Below are 24,441 nucleotides of genomic sequence, written 5' to 3' on the forward strand. Positions count from 1 at the left end.
GGTTGGTAAGTAAACTTAAAGTAACTTAAAGTAAACTTAAAGTACCCAAGATACATCCTTAAAGTACATAAATAGAAAACGCCAATTATGATCAAAAACTAATGTCTGTAATGAATAGGGCTCCCGGAGGGAGGATATTAATCAAAACCGTGTCAGTGTCAACCGATCATGTAGTTAAGAGCTCGGCGGCTCCGATGTCTGATGACGGGAGGGTACAACGGGAGAGCGCGGGGGGAGCCAGTGGAAACCCCCCCTACCTTACCTGAGGTACCGGGACAAAGGTAATGATTCATGTAGAATATAAAATAATGATATGGGATATAATAAGTCCTATACGGACGATAATAGCATGAGGTACCGTAGGGGAGGACACTCCTAATATAAGTGCTCATTCTAACAACCGTAATTAAAAGCAAGGTTACACCAAGGTGCAGATATACCGACTAATCACGTGTGATAGTCCCCGGTGGTCCCGGCCTTCCCCCTCCCCGACCGATGGCGACGGGAGGGGGGAGACGAAACCGCCCGGTATGAATGAATGAGACTAAGTCATACCCCGTTGGTATACTCAGTCCTCAATATGTCGGAACGTTGATGGAAGACTGAGGTACAAGCATACTTGACCCGTAAATCATAACCAACAACCATCGAGTGAGAGGAAGGGTGTACACTGAAGGGGGGGGGGGATGGAATAACCTCCCCAACTTGTTGGGGGGGGGTGTAATGGTACAGGGAAATCGCCAGTGCGCAGTGGTAGACAGGGCTACCAACTGGAGATCCCCTAATCATGACATGAAAATCCCAAAAATATGATCATAACGGAGTAAGCAATAAATATAATATCAATGCACAAATACATAAAAATAATTAATGAATTAAAAGCGAAATCACGTAAGTAAGGTTAGGCATGCAGAAAAAAAAAATATGGCGAGAGAGGGACTCGGGCGAGTGGTAGGGGAGGAAGCATGACGCCATCAGCAGATGGAAAGCAGGGGTACCAACCTAGTTACTGAAGCGGTAGATCGAACAGTAAAAACAACAAAATACGCGAGAGTCCCACTCGAACCAAACGTAAAACTAGGTGGAGCGTAATAAAACAAAAGGTTTTACTAATAATAAGTGAGATGGTCGAAATTAAAGCTCCTAGAACTAGCGAAACAATCTCAATGTTGACGCTATCCACCAACATGCACGAATGCAGGCATACCAACATAACCTACTCCTGATGAAACGCTAACACCGATATCATAGGATAACATAAAATAAATGCTATATGAAAGCATAAAGTCGGTGTACTAAATGAATATTGCTATATGAAAGCATAAAGTTGGTGTACTAAATGAATATAAGGAAAAAACTCCTAAAGGATCGAACGAATATAAAAGACGGACGAACTAACGAGACAAAGGGCAGAGGCGAAAGAAAGAACGGGGACGCCGCTCATATATAAACACTTCTAAATAATAAAAACAAAGATGACACTGCCCAATCTAGTTAAAAACTCATGGATAAGGTACTTAACTTCGATGGGGTATCTTGGGAATCGGCCATCGAGAGAAAGTTGATGATAAATCCAATGAAACACACGAAATAAAAAACTTGGACTAATATCAAACAGGTGCTTGAAAGGAGTGATGGGCAAGCGTGGGTTGAGTTAGTAGTACTGGTCTGCGAGGCAGGGGAGGTTGAACGGCACCTCACTATTGGGGGATTTCGAAGAGGAGAAATCTAAATGGTACGAGACCTCTGGTATTTCGCCCCAGTCTATACCGACACCATTAGGTGAGCGAGCTAGTTCAACCTAGCATTCCTTTACATTTTTTCTCTGGTAATATTAGCAGTTATATTCCTTTGAAATGGTGCTTAAGGAGCATTTCACTGCGCGGCACAGGGATTGAGCCCAGAAATCTGATTTATACAACCCCTACCTCTTCTAAAACCACCCTGTACTTCCAAGATTGCATTCTCTGTTTTATCCTTAATCCTATTAATCATTACTCTACCATACAGTTTTCCAACTACACTCAACAAACTAATACCTCTTGAATTACAACACTCATGCACATCTCCTTTACCCTTATATAGTGGTACAATACACGCACAGACCCAATCTACTGGTACCATTGACAACACAAAACACATACTAAACAATCTCACCAACCATTCAAGTACAGTCACACCCCCTTCCTTCAACATCTCAGCTTTCACACCATCCATACCAGATGCTTTTCCTACTCTCGTTTCATCTAGTGCTCTCCTCACTTCCTCTATTGTAATCTCTTTCTCATTCTCATCTCCCATCACTGGCACCTCAACACCTGGAACAGCAATTATATCTGCCTCCCTATTATCCTCAACATTCAGCAAACTTTCAAAATACTCCGCTCACCTTTTCCTTGCCTCCTCTCCTTTTAACAACCCTCCATTTCCATCTTCCACTGTCTCCTCAATTCTTGCGCCAGCCTTCCTTACTCTCTTCACTTCTTTCCAAAACTTCTTCTTATTCTCTTCATATGACTGACCCAGTCCCTGACCCCACCTCAGGTCAGCTGCCCTCTTTGCCTCACGTACCTTGCGATTTACTTCCACCTTTTTCTCTCTATATTTTTCATACTTCTCTATACTATTACTCTGCAGCCATTCTTCAAAAGCCCTCTTTATCTCTTCCACTTTTACCTTCACTCCTTCATTCCACCATTCACTGCCCTTCCTCATGCTGCCTCCAACAACCTTCTTGCCACATACATCACTTGCAATCCCAACAAAATTTTCTTTTGCTAACTTCCACTCCTCCTCTAAATTACCAGTTTCTCTTACTCTCACCTCGTCATATGCCATTTTCAACCTTTCCTGATATTTACTTTTTACCCCGGGTTTTATTAGCTCTTCAACCCTCACTAGCTCCCTTTTACATCCACCTACTCTACTCCCCCACTCTTTTGCTACAACTAATTTTCCTTCCACCAAAAAATGATCAGACATACCGTTAGCCATACCCTTAAACACGTGCACGTCTTTCAATCTTCCAAACATTCTTTTAGTTATCAACACATAATCCATTAATGCCCTTTCTACTACTCTTCCATTTGCCACTCTTACCCATGTATACTTATTTTTATCTTTCTTTTTAAAAAAGCTAGCACTTATTACCATCTCTTGTTCAACACACATATCTACCAGTCTCTCACCACTCTCATTTTCACCTGGTACGCCATACTTCCCAATGACACCTTCTACCTCTCCAGCGCCCACTCTAGCATTTAAGTCACCCATGACAACTACATAATTCCTTCTACCCAGTCCTTCTACACACCTAGTTAATTCATTCCAGAACTCATTCCGCTCTTCTTCACTTTTCTCACTACCTGGCTCATACGCACTGACAAACGCCCAACATTCCCTACCCAACCTAACCCTTACCCACAATAACCTAGATGATATCTCCTTCCATTCCACTATTTTACCTGTCATCCATTCACTCAGCAATAAAGCCACACCCTCTCTCGCTCTGCATAGATGGGTAATGAAAATAAAGTGTTATAAAAAATAAGAATAAACCGTAAGACTGTTTGAAGTGACAGAATTTATATATAAAAAAAGAAAAAAGAAAAAAAAAGAAAAAGGGCTATTGGAAGACAAGGAAAATGACAAATAAGTCTACAATAAAACTTGAAGGGAAATCAAGGACATTATTATTATTATTACTTGCTAAGAATATGGTGAGAATATAATCTTTTGACATAGCAGAGGGATATAAAGATTTTGATAATAGTTAAAAAGATAAGGATGAACAAAAAAAGGGGTTTTGACAAAGGATAAATAACAAATTTAGAAGTAATTTGTGTTTTTCCTAACAATACAAACCTTGAGCTCTTTATATGGAATATACTTTCGACTATAAGACTTTTAGCGAGGTATAACTCCACTGCCAGTTAGCAGGGGGTAGTACTGGCTACCCGGCTTGCACACACCTGTACTATACTGTACACTTTTGATTGCAGGCAGGACTTAAAGGGATAGGTGATGGCAGAACAAATTTGTATAAAGAGCTCAAGCTTTGTATTGTTAGGAAAAATACAAATTACTTTCAAATTTGTTATTTGTTCCGACGTTCCCATACAAACCCTTTCGCTCTTTATGGGGAAAGACTCACCTTTAACCCTTTTACCCCCAATGGACGTACTGGTACGTTTCACAAAACTCATCCCTTTACCCCCATGGACGTACTGGTACGTCCTTGCAAAAAACTGCTATTTACATTTGTTTTTGCATATTTTTGATAACTTTATGAGAAACTTCAGGCATTTTCCAAAAGAATGAGACCAACCTGACCTCTCTATGATGAAAATTAAGGCTGTTAGAGCAATTTAAAAAATATATATTGCAAAATGTGCTTGAAAAAAAAAATGCCTGGGGGTTAAGGATTGGAAAGTTCCAAATAGCCTGAGGGTAAAAGGGTTAAGTGGGTGGAAGTTCTAACCGACAGGCTGGTTTTTGACCCGGGGTGTGTCTCTGTGCTTTGCACGAGCTTAAAAGAGGAAAACGCTGACACCTCGATAAATTCTTGTGCGTATGAATGAGTTAATGGCCTGGGCAATCTGTGTGATTGTGTGTTAACTAAGTAATGTGACTTGTCCAAGTACAATTCTTAGACTATGAAAGCGCCTCTGAATTAACCTTTACAAATCACCCGACTCCAACCTCGATGGGAGAACGGGGACGTAACATATAATAATATACTGTACAGTATCAGGTTACATAAGGGAAGTGGTTCATACCAGTGGACAGAGGAGGACAGCTTGCAGTGTCCCAAAGGTGCTGTACCCCAAGAGAGGGGAAGATAAAGGAATGAAAAAGCCAGTCACTCTGCCATTCATCCCAGACTACCACAGGTAACGTCTGCCCTTAACTGCCTTCTACTTGTCCGACAAGAGAGCTTGAGGTGTTCAGACCACATGCTAGGCAGTCACCACAGGAGCAATAGAGAAGGTATCCAGGTTCGAGTGGGTTACATCTTGGAGGTAGTGGGCTTTGAAGGCCGTCTGATGCTTCCACACACCTGCTTGATTAGCTGTGCCACAGAGTAGTTCTTTTTAAATAATAGGGATGGGCTACTGCCCCTAAAATTATGAGCTCTGGGTCTACACTCTTGTGGGGAAGAGTCAGGATTCAAGGTGCAATCTATTACGTAATGAATCTATGAGAAGATTGTGTTCCTTGTGACTCCTTTTAACACTGCCCTTGCTAACAAAACATTTCATTAACACGTGAGTGAGTTTGTGTGGTTCATTTGAGGTAAAACCTCAGAGCCCTCCTCGGGCATAGTAACTGTTGATCTGGATAGCCAGTTACAGAATGAAGACTCTCGATCTGGGAGGGTCCACATTGTGGAACCGCTACCGCCGGATTTTGAGTTTTAGCAACAAACCCACATACAAAGGTGAGTGCTATGTCCCCATCCACTAAAATGTATGTCATAAGAAAGACCATGCAACTTGCTGGCCCTCTTTACTGAGGTGAGAGCAAGAAGGAAGACCATCTTAAGTGTCAAGTCACGGTCTGATGACTGATGCAGTGGTTCAGAGATCGTAGTTTGTGGATTATGTTCCAAGGAGGAGGTCTGACTTCTAGCTGAGAATAGGTAAGCTCGGAACTCTGTACGAGGAGAGACAATTCCGTTGAATAGTAAAAGTTAACTCTGCTTGGTTTGAAGGTGAGGCTTAAAGCGAGCAGTATTCTGTCTCGGTTGAGATCGAGTAAGACTACTCCCTGAGGTACAGCAAGCTTCGCTGTCCTGGCGAGAAATAGTGAATGGTGAAAAGCCTCTTTCCACGACCTCAATATTAGGGAATAAACCTTTTTGTTATTGATTGTGGAAAGCCTCTCTGAGGAGGGTGATGTTGAATGCCCTCCAAGTGAGGGGTCGTATGGACATGAATGATTGTGGTAAATCCCTGAGTAAGGTTGCATGAGTAGCCCTGGAAAGCAGATAACATTTCTCTCGATATCTCTGCAGGCAAGAGTATCTCTGAGTGCTATTCTGCCTGTTGAAACTGCAGCAATTGCTCTGTCAAAACCCTTTTATGAATGAGTCTCCTCCTCAGACAGAAGGGGAAGGAGCGTGTAAGCGTTCTCCTGATATCGGAAGACCTATACAGTAATAGGGATGCCTGGTTACCCTGTACTGGTTAACAGTACTTTAGAAAACTTCCGGACATGAGAAGTCCTGATCTGACATCTTGTACGTAACTCCCGCCAGGGTCAAGACTTAGATGGCTTACTCAGGGAGAGAAAGAGCCCTTGAACCCCACTATCTGAGTCCGCCTGGTCAGAATGACTGTTAGGAAGTCCTCCTTGCCCGCACTGAATCGGGATACAGATGACAATCGAGTTGCTTCACGTCCAACTCCATCTTCTAACAGCTAGACAAACAGTAGTCATGCAAAGAATATCTCTGACTGGGTGTTCCATACCATGCCCAGAATACCTTTGTCCAGGTATTCTACCACCAATATGCTTTGATAAAAACACTAAGGTGTGACAAGAAGGGAGTTATAAGAGGAGATTAAGAGCCAGCAACCTTGTTCTCTAATCCAGGCAGACTTGTGTGGCACTGCCAATGTGTGTTGGAACATAGTTCAGAATGATTAGTTAGAGGATTTATTTTAATGCTTTCTTCTAAGTAAGAGAATTTCGAATACAGTAGTACAGTATGATAGTTGAAATGTTATTAAGTGAAGAAGTACAGTATTATTAGAAAGGGTTGATATTTAGGTATATAGAGAAGATTGTGAGAAAATATTAAGAGATTTTTCATAAGTAAATAGTCAATACTGTATAGCGATAATTAGTTTATAAAAGAGTTATTTACATGATGTCACAGTGGCATCAGGTCACATGTAGTTGTTGTTTGAGAGGCAATTATTGTAGAAGCAGTCACCTGATTGGATTCAAGGTGTTTGAACTATGTTGGTGATGGGCGCACTCTCTTGTCCCTCTATTGGTTTGTAATGGGAGAAATAATAAAGTGTGAGGCTCCAGAGCTAGACACCAATGCCTCAAGGGGGGGGGGGGGGGGGGTTTACATCAGCAGAGCTTTGCACGCAATGAGGCTCTTCGGAGAGTCATTAATAGTTATAATACCAAGATTTGGGTGTTCTGTTTACCAGCTGTTGAGTTCTTAACTCTTCCTCAAAGATCCATCCTTTCCCTTGAGTCCTTTCTATTGTAACAGGATAAGGAGGCGGAGGAGGAGCGGGAGGAGTCCAGCTCACTCTGGTTGTAAGAACATTAGCTTCTAGCACCTGACCGTGAGGAGGAGGAATTGAAGTCTCAGAGCTCAATTCAAGAGGCGAGAGAGAGTTCTCAACACTGCCATCTAGAACGCCTATGGCAAGGATCACGTATACATCGTCTGCCACTATATCCTTCATCTGTGTCCGATGGGGGGAGCGATTTTTGGGAAGAGGGGAAACTGTCTGTGTCCCTTATCTACAATCTGTACCTGCAAAGAATTATCTGAAATAAAATGATGTTCTGCAGAACGTGTATTATTATCATCATGATCATCAGGCTGAACACCTGTGGTCTGTCCGGACAATTAGTAGATTTGTCATCAGCGTAAGACACAGGTTTCTTATTGCATAAGATACGGTTTTATCATGCTGATTCCCACACGAAAGTTTATAAAACTCTGGGTGAACTTTAAAAGAACATGGAGATAATATACCACGCCCTCTGGAATACTGAGGGAATATAGCAACATTAACCCTACCATCACTATGATGCAGAGAAATCTTCTTGTGTCAAAGGGCGAAATGTTTAGTGATGTCATGATGTTTAGAGGTGACAACTTGCTTAGACCTGTCGGCCTGCTCAAGATGCGGAGTTGAGTCATGTGTTGACGTCATCAGGTTTAGATACAGCAGTGCTTTTAGATTTGTTACTCTGAATGTTTGGCCTAGCTGCATTATTATTAGCTGATATTCTGTATAAAGCAGGATTTTTTATACTCGAATCACTGCGTTATTAAGCTTTGAAGGAGAGGCCTACTTAGAGCATGTACGCAATGCAAAGTCTTGTGGGGGAGACACAGCTGAAGTGGTCCGGCCACCCTCATAATAAAAAGATGACAAGTCTACTGATTTATCCTGGGAACTCTTTTGAGGCGATCTCTGCAGAGGACCCCTAACCACACAAGGCAGGCCTTGCTCTTTGTTTTGAGGTGGAGACTGGAAATAGTGGTCTTTCAGTAAGACTACCTCAGTATGGGGGGGGAAATGACAGGCTTTACTCTAAGGTTCTGACGGGAATGCGGAGAAAATTTCACTGCTCTGATAGAAGACACCTCTAAAGGGGGAAACATCTTATCTGTGTAATCTGACATATATAAATCTCCATTCAACGTAGCCAGGGGAGCCACAGTAAGAACTGGTTCACGCTCATATTGAAGCTTAATAACACTGGGTGATAAAAAGCTAACAAAATTACGGCCTCTGAAGCTTCAGTCATGAATGACTGAAGCTTCAGAGGACTCTTGACACATTCGCGGCAAAACCAATCTTACGCTTCTTGTCATTACTGACAAGACGAAGAGGAGGAACGAGATCTCTTAGAGTATGTCTTGCGGCAAGAATGATATCTCTTCCACTGGGAGGATGACCACTCAGTACTCACATGGTGATTCCACAGAACATCTTTTACTCCTACATGAAGGACAAACCGGGTGTGGATCTACTTCTACCCAACTCAAAATTGTACCATAGGGGCAACAATCTTGGCCAGGGCAAGAATGCATCGAATTCGACTTGCAGTAATTGTCGTAAGGGACACATACATAAACTCACAAATAATGATAGCGCGCAAGAGAAAATGAAGGTCAAAGACACAAGAGACACAAGCACTATGCACTGAGGAAAAGGAAGAAACGTGCGACCTCCTTCCCAACCAGAGGAGTTGTGGACAAGCACTTTGAACAATCAATATGCTCATGTGCGGCAGGTTGCCTAGCAACGAAGCATGACGTAACCTAGCCAATTTCTTTTGATTGTCTTGTCTTAGAAAACGAAACTAGAAGTAACTTATATAAACAACTCAGAAGTTTGTGTCAGTGTAGGAATAACTAGCAAGTGTAACAATCCCCTCATAAGGAAAAAACTCTGGAGATGAGACTAGATGCCTATCATTACATTATAGCTTAGGGACCTGGTTGGTATCACCCTCTTTTATCAGATCTCCCCTTTTAAGATTCATGAATATGTCGAATACTCCACATGCATGTTGAACAGCTTAAAGATGTTTCAACAAGGGCCTTATTAACATTATATGATCAGAAAGCTGTAAGGTTCTGGATATTGTGAAATTGCATATTAAACAAAATAAAAGTGTCTATGAGGAAGAAATATTTCTGACATTATGGGTAGAAAGGATCAGCTTTCTTGGTAAGGGATTTCATTAGAATGCACAGAGCTCCTGTTAAAAGGGACTTCTTGTTCAGGGTATATGAAACAGACTACCTTCTAAGCATGTGGATCTCTGCAGGTATAATTGCAAGATAGATACTGTACTAGATATAAGTTACCATTCCCCTGTCTTAAGGATTTAATATAAGGAGGATAACCAATCTGACGAGGCTTTTCGTTTACTGTATGACTAAACAGAAGGCCTGCAGTCAAAATTAGGAAATGAACAAAAATGATGGCAAAAAATTCCTGATCTCTCTTTAATGCTGTAATCTCACTGACAGATGCTCCCAAAACTAATGCTATAAAAATTAGTTACCTAGAGTAACTTCAAGGGAAATGGAGGAATTATCTAATTTAGCCAAAAACTCAGCACTCTATCCGGGACCTGGACACTGAAGGGGTTGGTGGAGATGATCGTTGTAAAGCAAAACACTTGAGTAATCTTGAGAAACATGTTCAAGTCTAAATTCATGTCAAATGCCTGATCAGGAGGTTCTGTCGGTACAGATTCATTTGACAAGAAGCTGATAGCTTAAGCTTCCAATCTCACGACAAGAAGTTGATAGCTTAAGCTTCCAATCTCAAAGAGGTGGACTAGAAAGGACGCTGAAAGGTCCAGGGTATTCTGGCATGGAGACCCATCCCTCAGAAAGACTATCTATGCATTCCACACTGACAGATATTTGTCTAATGGATGAAAACCTCTTACAGTCCATCAAATATGCCTAGTACTGAGCTGAAAATTCCATACCGTATACTATATGAGGAAGAGAAAATCAAGCGTGAAGGTTCTAGGTAAGAAAGGAAGAAGCCGAAGAGGGTGTAGTCTTGGTTTTAGACGTGTAGGAGAAAATAAGGGTTCAGGAAAGTTTTCTTTACAAAACAATATATATAAACAAAAGAACATAATTAGGAATATATAGCTAAGAAAAAATCTATGGTTAAACACCACAGGACTGGTCTTGGATACTTGACTTGTTAGAGAAGAAACAAACGAAAGGCAATAAAAATGGCATAACAACTGTCTAAAATTGAAGTACCATACAAATATTCACATAAAAAACTAACATCATTATGTAAACTACAACAAAAAACTACTGAAAGTATTAATAAACACCTCAAAACTTTATGGATAATTAAATAATTAAAATATATTAGCTATTTGTTTGGCAATAAACTCCCGGAAAAATGATCAAATAACAGTCAAGTACAGTACTGTAATGGAGAGAGAGAGAGAGAGAGAGAGAGAGAGAGAGAGAGAGAGAGAGAGAGAGAGAGAGAGAGAGAGAGAGAGAGAGAGAGAGTAAGTTACTTTCTAAATGCAAAAGAGAGCCTAATTTCAATTTACTGGGTTCCAGGAAAATATTACTGAATCTATTTACCAGAAAATGATAACATATAAATATGACGACATATCGAATTTCAAAAGTAATCTTTACTTTTTAAAAATTATACAGCAGACAAATGAATCACCCAGTAGGAGCATGACTTCATAAAAAATGTTATGGCCATTAAAACGGTCATAAAGAGGTAGTTATTAAACGGTGGTGTGTGTGAACGGGTACCCCCACCCATCGTCCTGTCAAACTCTTCACTTTTGAACTTTGGCTTAAAAGTCAGAAGGGTGGCTGGGGTGGGAAGTTAAACTTTAAAGAACTCATGTTTGTATAACTAGGAAAACTACAAACTAATTTTAAAATACAGTATGTTAATTGTTCCTATGCGTAATACAAATCCTCCATCCTCTAAAATGGGGTGAATCATTTATTGGTGAGTAGGAAGTCATGCTCATTTTAAATGACAAAGAATTATATTGGTGAAGATACAAACTACATTAACACTTACTTCTTTCCAGGCCATCAATATTCTGTGTATAAAGTTTCTGTAGCTTTTGTTTTTCCAAAAGAAGTCGTATAAAATAGTGAGCTATATTTGGCTTGTAGTTTACACCAGGATACAATTCTTGCGCTGGAAAGATACATGGAAAATAAATATGTAACAATTGAGCAAGAGTAAAATGTGCAGCGCTTTTTATGATGGTGAAAAAACTAATTTTCTTTTTAAGTAATACGACAAATTTGGAAGTAATTTTTATTTCTCCTAATGATACAAATCTTGAGCTACTTAAAGGTATTATATTTTTGGTAGAGCTAGAAGACTAGCCATAGGACTTTTAGCAAGGTGTAACTACTTTACCACTAGTTAGTGGAGGGAGGGAGGAGGGTTAGCCAGCTACCCCGCTCACACAAACGTACAGTATTGTCTTGTCACTTTTCATTGCAGGCAGGGCTTATCGGGGGACAGATGATGGTGGGCTAATTTGTATAAATAGCTCAAGGTTTGTATCATTAGGAAAGAGAAAAATTACTCCAAAATTTGTCATTTGTTCAGACTAAATATAAACCCTTTTGCTATTTATAGGGATCTGACTCATCCCTTAGAAGGGTGGAAGTCCGAATCAACTGGCTGGTATTTGACCTGGGGTTTTCCCTAGCTATATAAACCTGAATCTTGTACATAAGTATATGGCTTTCGCAAAAGCTGAAAAGGCTATTGAATCATTAATGAGTGGTACAGGGAATCCCCCATCCATGTCAGACGATTAACACTTCCTACCTTATGACTTGTTCCTACATAAATACAAACCTTTTCTCATTTAAATAGTGACTTACCTACTAGTGGAAGGCAGTCCATGTAAACCAACTTCTGGCTGGTTCAACTAACCCTTAAATATCAATCTAACTGGTCCTGCACAGAAGCAAAGGTGGTGACTCTGGTAACCTAACAGCTTAAGCATAGGGATGCTAAAGTGTTAAAAGTATTACCCATACCTAGACATTGTCTGATATCTGGTCAATGGAGGAGTCTATGACCCTATCCAGGATATTGCTTAAGACAAGCAATGTATTTGGTATACATTCGTCCATCCTTTCCCTCATTAAAAGAAGCTGGGGGAGATACTATACTTTGCAGATCCTTCTGTCTGTAAAGAAAGGTTGCTCGGTTATAAATAGCAGCCACCATTGCTCCACACCCAAGAGAAGATGAAGTAAAAGGATTAGTGGATGCCAGAACTCCTACTTTTAATGTCAGACTTATGTAATAACCTTTATCATAGACAGAATGCTTCTTGTTCGCTAAGGGAGCTGGACTGGCTACACAACTTACTCAGCAGACACCACAGGGCTACGGATAAATGAATCCAATGACTTGTGGGTATAATAAACTGAACTGCAGACAGTGGGATGTGAAGGCTGTCTGTGTTTACCCCATGAATTTTGACACAAAACTGAAAGATATCTACTTCCGTCCTTTGGAATGCTCAATTACATAAGAAATATCATGAAGTTCCTTGACTTGCTTCACCGAAGTTAAGGCTAATAAAAAAGGTCTTTAGACATGGTTCTCTCGAGGATTCATACTGGGCACATATAAAAGACCAGAGAAAATGGGTTATGTCCCATTCTGGGGACATGAGGTCCCTGTAAACCAAATTCTGACTGACTCAATTTTCCTGGGAATTGTCAAGAGCACCTCGTCCTGGTAACAACCTTATGGTCTGTACATAGGGATGCTACTGACCTTAGGTTAAGCTCATACTAAGAATAAATTATACTCCATACCAGTAGGAAATGTCAGAACGTATCTGTAGCTTTTATGAAAAACAGGATCAAATACGTCCTATCTATCCTCACCATTGTCTAAAAGGATTGGATGATACCTCTCAACAGCTGTAGCAGGTTGTCTCTTCTTGAGGAGGAGGCGTACTGTCTCCAGGCATGAAGCCGAAGCGACGCCCCGGTTCGTGAAAGATGTTGCAGTGTGGTTGTTTGAGTAGTCTGTGCCGTGGGAGAAGCTCTCCCGGGAGTTCCGTCAGGGGAAGCAGAGGGTCCAGAAACCGTTCTGCGCATAGTCCCAGTAGAGCTCTCCCATTGAAAGGTTGACAGACAACCTGGTCTTGTTGAGACCCATTCTCCACAGACAAAAAAGAGGGAAGACGCAGGCGTCGAAGTTGTCCCGCCATCACCGGAATGCATCTTGCCAGAGTCTCGGGGTCTGAGACTGGGGGTGTGGCGGGATGTAAACAAAAACAACCCCCACACCCTTGATCACACTAACTGACAAATGTCTCCTCTGCACAAACTTTCCCCTTACGTTATCAACTGGACTCTTGGACAGAAGGAAAATGAAAACAAAACATAGCCTTAAAACTATATTAAAGCAACCAAAAACAGAACACAAATTATTAAACTGACTTAACACTAAAACAAATCACTTATCACCAAACCATCCACCATATGCCATAAACCAGGAACAATCACAATTTATCATAAATTCAATAGACAAAAAATACACACAAAATTTGCTGTATATATTGGTGCGCGAGGGTACCGAGAACTCGCCAACAATCGAAAAAACAATATCCTTTTAATATACCCAACACCGTCAGTCCACGCACAGTACCAAAAGCACACTTAAGACTAAATAAATTACTTAATACTAAACACCAATCATATTCTGCAACACAAAAAATGTAATGCCAAACCAAGAGAACCTCTTGGTTCACACGCAACAGTCCTTGCGCAAGTTGTAGCCTACTGGCACTGGCCAACACTATCGTATGGCCAATTCGACCGTGCAATCTTATGCGGTGGTCGTCGTCAATTGTCGTGAGAGAAATTTGTATTTTATAGCCGGGTCATCAACGTTCAAAAATTCTGTATTTCAGCAGTCTATTCCTACATTCATTGTCCGGTCCGGGTCGTCATCATCAAGCTATTCATATACAATATAATACACACGGCTGGCAAACACCACCTTCCAGGCCAAACTAAAACTCCAAGGAGTCTAAAGGAATCCAAAGGAGGAATTACGGCCTGCAATAAAAAGAAAAAACGCTTACGAAAACTCCTAACTAACTAAACTATCGCACTATAATCAAAGATAAACAATAAACTTCCTATCATTCATGAATGCGCCTAACCAAAATAAATAAAAACAGTACTTACTCAGAATATAAAAAAAATCACTTCCCAGCCGGCTTTCAAAGAACAAAAAAACATAACCGACTCCTGCTACAGTCAAATATCCAATGCTTTCGCTCAAGACATTCATCACTGCCCTATCCTAGCTAAAAAAAATGTAAACAAACAACCTCAAATATACCGACAGTCTTTCCCACTACAAACAATCATTCGCTAACTACCCTTGTTCTTCGGCGCGCACCGCGGACACACAAACGCACATACACACATACACTCTCACGCGCGCAATCTAGCAAAACTAAAGCAAATGAAATTCTCTCTCTCTCTCTATTTGACAAAACTAAAACAAATAAACACACTTTCTCTCTCTTGCGATTTGACAAAACTTAAGTAAATAAACACTCTCTCTCTTTCTCTCTCTCTCTCTAATGACAAAGCTAAAGCAAATAAAATGTCTCGATTTAACAATACTAAAACAACTCTCTCTCTCTCTCTCTCTCTCTCTCTCTCTCTCTCTCTCTCTCTCTCTCTCTCTCTCTCTCTCGATTTGGCAAAACAAAAAAAATAAATTAAAATAAAATTAATCCTCCACAGGGGGAAGAACAGCGGAAGCTTGAGGTTCGAAGCTGTCGCGATCAGGTCCCCCAGACCAGGACTTGCTGGTTACTCAAGGCCAAAGACCCCCAGGTACACTCTCTCTACGAGGCTCTGCTCGGATAGTCGGAGAGAACATTCCTCTGCCTGGAATGAGAGAGCCGATGGTGGTATTGAGAGTAACTCAATCATCTCGGTATCTCTACTGCAAGATGTGAAGGTGTGAAAATGCGTCCCCTGCTAGTTAGAACACGCCAGAATCATGAAGTCGACGCGCACGGAGCGACTCGGCAGGAGCTGTAAGATCTGTAGAGGGGCCAGACTACGGCCCCTAAGCCTGCCTGAATAATGGAGAGGTATCCTTCAGGTCCTGACCATAGGCCTGGATCGGAACATGCCCCCCCCCCCTTTTCTTTGACGAGTCCGAGAACAGCATCAAGAATGTGGGGAAAGGACGAGAATATCCACTCCCATCAAGAGGTTCCATGGGTCAACACCCATTGCAGGTCTAATAGTTCCGCTGGTCCCATAGGGGCCAGGAAGTCCGGTTAATCGTTGCCTGAAACCACTGGAACTTGGACCGCCCACATGGAACTTATCCTGAGGCGACCGTTCGGAACTATAGACGGGTCAATGAGGAAAGGAGAACTAGGAAACGTTCCAAGGTAGGGCTGAAAGCTCTGCTTGACTGAGAACAGGTACTGCGACTCTCCTCAGCCTTGCCACAGTTAACTGAAGGGAAGGCTTGGAGGAGGTGGCAACAGAATCTGGCGTCCCCAGGTGGTCACCCATCCAAGTACCGACCAGAGCCGACGTTGCTTAACCTCGCTGGACGGACGAGAATCGGGGTTTCCAACGTGGTAAGGCCGTTGACTCAATATCATGGCCAGATACTCCAGATGTTGAGGCAGAAGAAGAGAAGGCTCCTAGCAAAAATACCATGAACCCACACTCATGGTAAGCATCCGGAAGCTTGTCCCGGCGCTGAAGAAGGTCGAACCCGAGCCTACCGGAGTTGACCAGCCCTCCAAAAAGCGAAGGAGGCGGAAGCCAGCACCTGAGCGGCCATGAGGAAAGCAGGGAGAGTTCTCTGGGGAAAAAAACCTGCGATGCCACGGCGGGATCGCCACACTGCATCATAAGCAGGAATACCTGCAGTCTAGGCTGAATTCCACGAGCTCCCTGGAAGATGGATGGAATGGAAACTGAAAGTACCCGTCCTTCCGATCCAGGGTTTAAGGAGTCCTGTCGCCTTGTTACCAGTCTGATCGATTCTGCTGTTCCACGCTGGACGAAGTTTGTTCGACAAACTTGATCAGGGCTGAGAGGTCGACTACGGAACTCCCGTCTCAGATACTTCCTTACAAGAAAGGATCAACTGAAGAAGCCGGGAGTGAAGCCGTCGATGATCCTATGGAGGACTTTCTCCTAAGGTATGGATCATTCTGCTCAAATGGGCAACTCTTGCCGACGCTATGGCATAGAGGTTCAGAGACACTGAATTCGCTGACAGAGACGGCAGGCGTGATATCCTTGGCTGATCACAGAGATCGTGCGGGAATGGGCATCGGGAAGCTGTCATCCGGATGAGTAACCTTAAGCATCCTCCCAGCGTGAAACCTGCAATCCTAGAGTTTGCGAACTCTGCCGCTCCCTTTAGGACTATGCTCCCCCCGGGGGAGCCTCCCGTGCCATCAGTTCCTGACAGGAGGAAACTGCAATTGGACACCTTGTCCCAGTTGTCGTAGCCGATAACTTAGGCCGACGTGGTTGAAAGAAAAAGGCGCTGGAGCCCTGCAGAGTCTGGAAGAAAGCGCCTTGGAGGAGTGAAAACGGAAGTCGACTTCCTCCGCACAGCCGCTGTCTAAGTCTCTGTCCTTGGGCACAAACGAACTCTTCTCAAGGATGGCCCTAGCTCTGGCACTCTTCAGACCCCGAGACCAGGGCAGAGCCGCACTGGACTTCGGGGCCTTCCGAACGTCAAACACTTCATCCAAGATCGTGTCTTTGCCTTCACGGGGGCCGATGACTGGATCCATAAGCCCGTTAAGTTGCCTTATCAGGCTTAGGACCTGCCAGAAGGCATGTTCGGATTCCTGCTGTTCTCCTCCCTGCGGGCTGGCAGCTAAGTCTCCTGTCCCAGGGATCTTTTCCTGGGGTGAAACGTGGACATTCCCCCGGGTAGTCGTGGGTTCCTGGCGAATCCTTGAGGAGGATTTCGGGACGGTCTTGGAGTCCTTGGATTCTCTCCTGGGAGGGATACAGGATCCCAACAAAGAGATTCGAGGGGCCCCTTCCTCACGAGATGATTCTCCTCCATGAAGCGAAGTCTCCCCCCTTCGTGCCGAGGGGAAGACTACCGCCCCACTGGACTCACCTGAGGACAGAAAAGGCCTCGTCCACGGGAGAAGGAGAAAGCCCTCGAGCAGGAGAAGGGGCCTTCGCGACCGACCTCTTGGGAACCAACTTCGCCCTGGGGGAAGTCACCACGAAGTCCACTCCTCTCTTTCTCTTCAGCGTAAGAGAGACAGCCGTTGGTTTGTTACCCTGGTCGGCGAGTGCTGGTTTCATAACCCTCACTAACGCCCGCGCCAGAGGACCAAACCAAGTCTGTTGCTCCAAGGACACAGAGTCCAAAATCCTCGCTAAAGGGAAAGGGATCGGGCGATCCTTTGGAGTGGACACCACAGTACCTGCCTGAAAAGAAGGTGGGGAAGAATGATGTACTAACCTCTCCTCAGTAGTATCCTTGTCCTGCACTACCAACCTGTGTTTGGGTGGAGGCGATCCCGAGCGTTGTCTAGGAACACGCGTTCCTGCTGCTACCCCCGGCTGCGGAATTCGCCGCGAACGATGGTCGCGCGGGCGAGCGATCGCGCGGGTGAGTGGTCGCGCGGTAGCGCGGGTGAGCGGTCGCGCGGGCGCGCAGGCGAGTGGGCACGAGGGTGGGCAGGTGAATGAGCGCGTGTCTGAGGCGGCGAACGCAAGTGTTGGCGCGATGGCGAGGAAACGCGCTGCCGCGTGGGTGAGGAAGACCGCTGGTGATGTGGATCAACAGGAGATCGGTGGTGAGCTGGTGAGCGCTGACGTGCAGGTAGGCGATAGCACGTTGTGGCATGGTGACGCGTTGGCGAGCGATAGCGAGCAGCATGCGCCGGTGAGCGATCGCGCGATGGCGAGCTAGTAGCCAGCGAACCATGTCCCTTCAGAACCTCCGGCTGACGAAGCGTTGGAGAACGTTGGCGCGCAGGCTGTAACACACGCGGGCGGTCCGGAGATTGCCGAGAAACAGGTGATCGCTGACGCGTAGAACGCTGGTGAATAGGCGATACCAAAATTGCCTGAGCGCGCTGACGAGCAGGTGAACGCTGGCGCATAGGCGATGCTGGCGCATAGGCGATCGTTGACGCGTGGGAGAACGCTGGCGAATAGGCGATACTAAAATCGCCTGTGCGCGCTGGCGAGCAGGTGAACGCTGGCGAGTAGGTGATCGCTGGCGCGTAGGTGATCGCTGGCGAGCAGGAGGTCGACGCGTGAGATCCTGTGAAGGGACAGGTGGCGCGGCGCGTTCACAAGCAGGAACAGGAAGATCGCAGGCGCGTTGGCGAACATGTGCTTTTGACACACGCGCTGAACGAAGTTCCGTAGCCACAGGGTCAGAAGACTGATGGCGAGCAAGGAGCTCAGCAGGAACTGTAGGATGGTCAGAGACCGCAGGGCGATGATCCTCAAATGAGTGCTGACGCTCAGAAGAGAGCTGACGAGCAGGAGAGCGCTGGCGAGGAGGGCGAACATCAGGAGAGCGCCGACGAGCAGGAGAGTCTTGACGAGCAGGAGAGCGCCAACGAGCAGGAGAGCGCTGACGAACAGGAGAGCGTTGGCGAACAGGAGAGCGCTAGCGATCAGGGGGCGCTGATGAGCAGGAGAGCGTCTGTGCGCTAACATTGAGCAGGAGCAGGCCGGAAGACCGTTGCCTGTCCGCCGGGAGACTGATGTCCGTCGGAAGACCGCTATCCGTCGGGAAGACCGTTGCCCGTCAGACTGCTGTCAATCTGCATCAGGGCGGATGAAGGAATTGTAGGCTGCAAACGTAGATTCAAAAAGGCGCCTCTTAGCATTCTTATAGGGAGATGAGAGGCCCTTACGACGAGGCGGACGGTGAGCCTTACGGCGAAGGAGGCCAACAGCAACAGCAGCAGAAGAATCCTCCGAAGAGGAGTCTCTATGAGTGTACTCTCTTGCGAACGAAAGAGAAACACTTCGTAGAAGAGACTGGTCAGCAAGTGACCTAAAAGGAGCAATCCTCCGAAGAGGGGCTCCTGCAGTTGTCCAGCCCCTTGAGCGAAACTGCAAGTGTGACCGCTCTGCACCAAGAGCAAAGTCGCACGAAAAAAAGGCAAGAGAAGAACCCCCCAAAAGGGGAAAAACTCAAGCCTGGACAGGAAAAACTTCCCTCGGAAGAAAAGTTACCCACCCAAGGAGGCAAGCCTCCTGAGTTCTAAAATGAACTGGAGAGCTGTCAATTGTCACGGGAGTACTTCCAGTAGAAGGAGACACGCCCCTGACGAAAATCCAAAGGGGAGGCAGCAACAGCCGAATCCCCAGGCCTCCACAAGACAGCTCACACCGTAGCCATATTACAGAAACGAACTAGATCGGTAACTGTAAAAAAATAAAAACAAAAAACATTAGTACACATTCATTCCCCCGGGAAGGCTCCGAAGAGGAATCCCGAGGGAAAGGAAACAAGAATTACACAACAGGCACGTGCCCTCACAACCACTTACACTCACGGAAGGAGAGCTGTAACCAAAACAGAATTATAACAATTATAATTATGAAACTATGTAATTATGTAATTTAAAAATGAATGAACACTAAAGAAAGAACGAAAACCCCGAAAGGAATCGTTCTACAAGCTGAAAAATTAACAACTACAATTAGATTCATAAACTAATTGAGACAAAACGTACGGCGTAGCAACCCCCCACACACGGGAAGGAAGCTACAAGGGAGTAGTAAAACGTAGTAAAAGGGTGAACGACTTCAAGAGAGAGAGAGAGAGAAAGACCGAAGTCAAACTCGATCGCAACCCATAAAATTACGCCGTGGTGGCCTAACTGCCGAGGACTCCACGGGGATATCGTACACTACACACGCAACTCTGAAAAGGAAACTTACTGATTTCTATACTCAAATATATATACAAACATGAAAACATGTTTACATATACATATTGAGTAAAAGAAAAGTAAGCGATTAAGTAAAGACAAAACAAACAATGGCTGCCAAGCGAAGACCAAGACAGAGACGTCTGTCCCAGGCCGAGCCAAAAGTGAAAGTGAGCATTCACCTGTGTGTGAGGGGGGGGAGGGGTAGCTAGCTACCACTCCCCTACACCCCCCCCCCCCGCCCCCCGCTAACTAGCGTGGGGGTAATACACCCTCGTTAAATTCTAATGGCTCGCCATTTCAGCTGCGCTAAAAGGTAAACCCAATGTAAATAGCGTGGTTTGTATTTCAGTTACGGAACAAAGCTATTACTTATCACCATCTCTTGCTCAACACAAATATCCACCAGTCTCTCACCACTCTCATTTTCACCTGGTACGCCATACTTCCCAATGACACCTTCTACCTCTCCAGCACCCACTTTAGCATTTAAATCACCCATGACAACTACATAATTCCTTCTACCCAGTCCTTCTACACACCTAGTTAATTCATTCCAGAACTCATTCCGCTCTTCTTCACTTTTCTCACTACCTGGCCCATACGCACTGACAAACGCCCAACATTCCCTACCCAACCTAACCCTTACCTACATTAACCTAGATGATATCTCCTTCCATTCCACTACTTTACCTGTCATCCATTCACTCAGCAATAAAGCCACACCCTCTCTCGCTCTTCCCCTTTCAATCCCAGACACTCTACCAGACATTTCACCAAACATCACTTCACCCTTTCCTTTTATCTTCGTCTCACACAAGGCCAATACATCCATCCTTCTATTCCTAAACATACTTCCAATTTCACATCTTTTACTCTCTATCGTACTACATCCACGCACATTCAAACACCCCAAAACTAGAGTGCGGGGAGCAGTCACTATCCCCTTAGCTCCATCTCTTTGTTGCTGTCTCACAGGATGTAGATACAGGAGAGGGGGTTCCCAGTCCCCTCGTCCCGTCCCTTTTAGTCGCCTCTTACGACACGCAGGGATAAGGTTGGCACTATTCTAATTTTTATATGCCCCCGCGGCCACAGGGGCTAATATTAATAACAATAATAATAATAATAATAATAATAATAATAATGATATTCCTGCAGGTAGTGGGAGGTCAAGGTTATCTGTTGATACCAGACTCATATCTTAATACCTGAGCTACTGACAGGTTCTTCCTCAGCATAAGGGAGACCCCAATATCTCTAACTATATAACCTCCAGACTGAGTTGGATCTCCAATCCTCATGGTCGATAGGCAATTTTCATAGTATCACAAAGCTAAAAAGAAACAGTGTTTGTGAATATCTCTAATTTTTCCTGCCATTGCTCAGTAAAGAATCTTTGGTGCTCAGGACTGAAGCTACAAGTCCTCTTAAGAAAGCCCTCTGAAGTAATCAAAGGGTATAGAAACCAGTCATTTTGATCTACTCCAAATGCCTCTTGAGAAGAGATGGAGAACTTGAACCTAAAATTATAGTCAGGAAATACTAAAAGAGATTTGCAGTCTCCACTTTTAAAATTGTTTGATGCACAAACCTGTTCAACAGCGAGAGGTCAAAGGGCCAACTGAGGAGCCATGAAGAACCATTCCAAAGAACTTCGAGTGTATTGTTTAACTTCACCACTTTAACCTCTACTACCAAGGCCAGAGGATAACTCTAAAATGCCATCGAAGTGCAATTGAGGGGAGGTTGAAGATATGATAAGGGTTGCAGTATCTGTCCTGAAGGACTTCTAAAACCACGTACTAAGACACTGTCCTGGACTAGGTTCTCGACGCTGCATTGCCTCTCTCATGTGACAGCAAAGAGAGATAGGTTGCACTCTCCTGCAACTCCTTTAGATCGGTCTTCAAGGACTTCCATGATTTCTCCTTTTGGGCAGAAACAGCAGCATCCGCAGACGAGGCATAAGTGGGAAAAATGACTAGAAAAGGAAGAGGAGAGCACACACTCCTTCTTGGCAGCCTTCTTCAGAGTCAAGATCCTAGTGGTTAAGGATAGCAATCACATGGAGACTTCGTTAGCTGCAAACAAAACAACATCACTAACCGCCATATTGTTCCGTTGCTCCACAGGCGTAGCGGGAGGCAGGGAAGATACAGCAGTGAAAGCCCCAGAAGGCTTTATGGCGGCCAACATATTCGACAGATTTCCCGCCTACGTGGTCTTAGTAATACCGAAGGAAGGCCACATCTTTCTCAGGTCCAGGTCTTCGTAGTCAGTCTGAACAGCAACAGAACCTTAAGGGAAAGGTGGAGGAGTATTACTTTCAAAGGGAGAAGGTGATGCTTCTGTTTTCCCTGTGGAAAGCTCTTATGGTGAGCTAAGGTCTCTTCCCCCCTATAAATTCCTCCTGAAGACCCTGAAGGGGAGACAGCAAGTTGAGCTGCACTGGAAAAACAGGAGCTATAAAGCTGACACCGAAGAATCTTCTTGTAAAACTCAATCCACTGCAGAGGTGGCTATGACATGCATTAATCACAAAAGGATAAGATACGAACACTTATACCCTCGGCAAAAAAGCAGAGAAGGTTATGACACAAACCTGAAACACTTCTTACCCGGCTTACTAAGACACAGCCACGGTTACCAACTTCCCTATTTGTATTAAAAAGATAAGGAAAAATATAATAACCACCAAATTTTAGAGGCAGCAAGAATACTTGTGTGCTGCTTGCAGCCAAAGTCAAAAGTGAGTACTTGCTGACTTATGGGTGAGGCTTATCCCTCATCTGCTGGTGGTTATAAGTACCTCATTCAATTTTTACCGGCTATTCCAGATTTGTTGAAGTCATACTTTTATTAAAGGTCAATGGTTTTTTATTCGTGTAGGAACAGATACTAGCATTGTACATTAAAAATTCATTTCAGAAACACAAAACTAAGATAAATATGTAAGAACCTACCCAAGACAATGAAAGGTTTTGGGTCCATCATGAAGTAGTGAATGTCAAAAATAGCCTCTGGATATGGAAGTCTATATTTCTGGAGGTTGTCATACAAACCAGTTCCCGGGGTTCTGAAACAATATATTGTAGATGTACTAATTATGCAACCATTTATTATATACAACTAGATATCAAAATTGCCATATTACATAACTGCTCAGAATATTTCCTGAAAAATGTTATTTTCATTAGTAAAATAAATTTTTGAATATACTTACCCGATAATCATGTAGCTGTCAACTCCGTTGCCCGACAGAATTCTACGGAAGGGATACGCCAGCGATCACTATACAAGAAGGGGGTGTACTCACCAGCGCCACCTGTGGCCAGGTACTGCAGTACTTCTTGTTGACACCACCTCAATTTTTCCTCGGTCCACTGGTTCTCTATGGGGAGGAAGGGTGGGTCAATTAAATCATGATTATCGGGTAAGTATATTCAAAAATTTATTTTACTAATGAAAATAACATTTTTCAATATTAATCTTACCCGATAATCATGTAGCTGATTCACACCCAGGGAGGTGGGTGAAAACCAGTGTACATGTATATCAAGAAGCTAAGTATCCCGTATTTCATATTATCAGTTATTCAAAATAACAATGAAATTATAAGTACCTGGTAAGGAAGTCGACTTGAACCATTACTCTGCCTTTAATAAGTTCGTCTTCCTTACTGAGCGCAGCGTTCCTCTTAGGAGGCTGAACAACCCTAAGGTGCTGAAGTATAAAGGGCTGCAACCCATACTAAAGGACCTCTACACAACCTCTAACCTAGGCGCTTCTCAAGAACGAATTGACCACCCGCCAAACCAACTAGGATGCGGAAGGCTTCTAGCCTACCGTAACAACCCAAAAAACAACAATAAAAGCATTCAAGAGAAAGGTTAAAAAAGGTTATGGGATTAAGGGAATGTAGTGGCTGAGCCCTCACCTACTACTGCACTCGCTGCTACGAATGGTCCCAGGGTGTAGCAGTTCTCGTAAAGAGACTGGACATCTTTGAGATAAAATGATGCAAACACTGACTTGCTCCTCCAAAAAGTTGCATCCATAATACTCTGCAGAGAACGGTTCTGTTTAAAGGCCATCGAAGTGGCTACAGCTCTCACTTCGTGGGTCCTTACCTTCAGCAAAGCAAGGTCTTCATCCTTCATGTGAGAATGAGCTTCTCTAATCAGAAGCCTTATATAATACGAAACTGCGTTTTTGGACATAGGC

General features: G+C 44.0%; 1 protein-coding gene across 2 annotated transcripts in view; it reads right to left on the reverse strand.

The window, feature by feature from the left end:
* LOC137641490 (NAD-dependent protein deacetylase sirtuin-3-like) overlaps nucleotides 1-24,441 on the reverse strand; it is an 89,359-nt gene that overhangs the window by 46,195 nt on the left and 18,723 nt on the right. For both annotated transcript variants that reach the window (XM_068374110.1, XM_068374109.1), the window contains exons 2-3: nucleotides 23,181-23,293; nucleotides 11,310-11,432 (exon numbers count right to left, since the gene is read on the reverse strand). In XM_068374110.1, coding sequence (XP_068230211.1) covers nucleotides 11,310-11,432; nucleotides 23,181-23,293 — 236 coding nt within the window. The remainder of the gene's footprint in view (nucleotides 1-11,309; nucleotides 11,433-23,180; nucleotides 23,294-24,441) is intronic.

The sequence above is a fragment of the Palaemon carinicauda genome, chromosome 5 (genome assembly GCF_036898095.1).
Source record: "Palaemon carinicauda isolate YSFRI2023 chromosome 5, ASM3689809v2, whole genome shotgun sequence".
Classification (NCBI taxonomy): domain Eukaryota; kingdom Metazoa; phylum Arthropoda; class Malacostraca; order Decapoda; family Palaemonidae; genus Palaemon; species Palaemon carinicauda.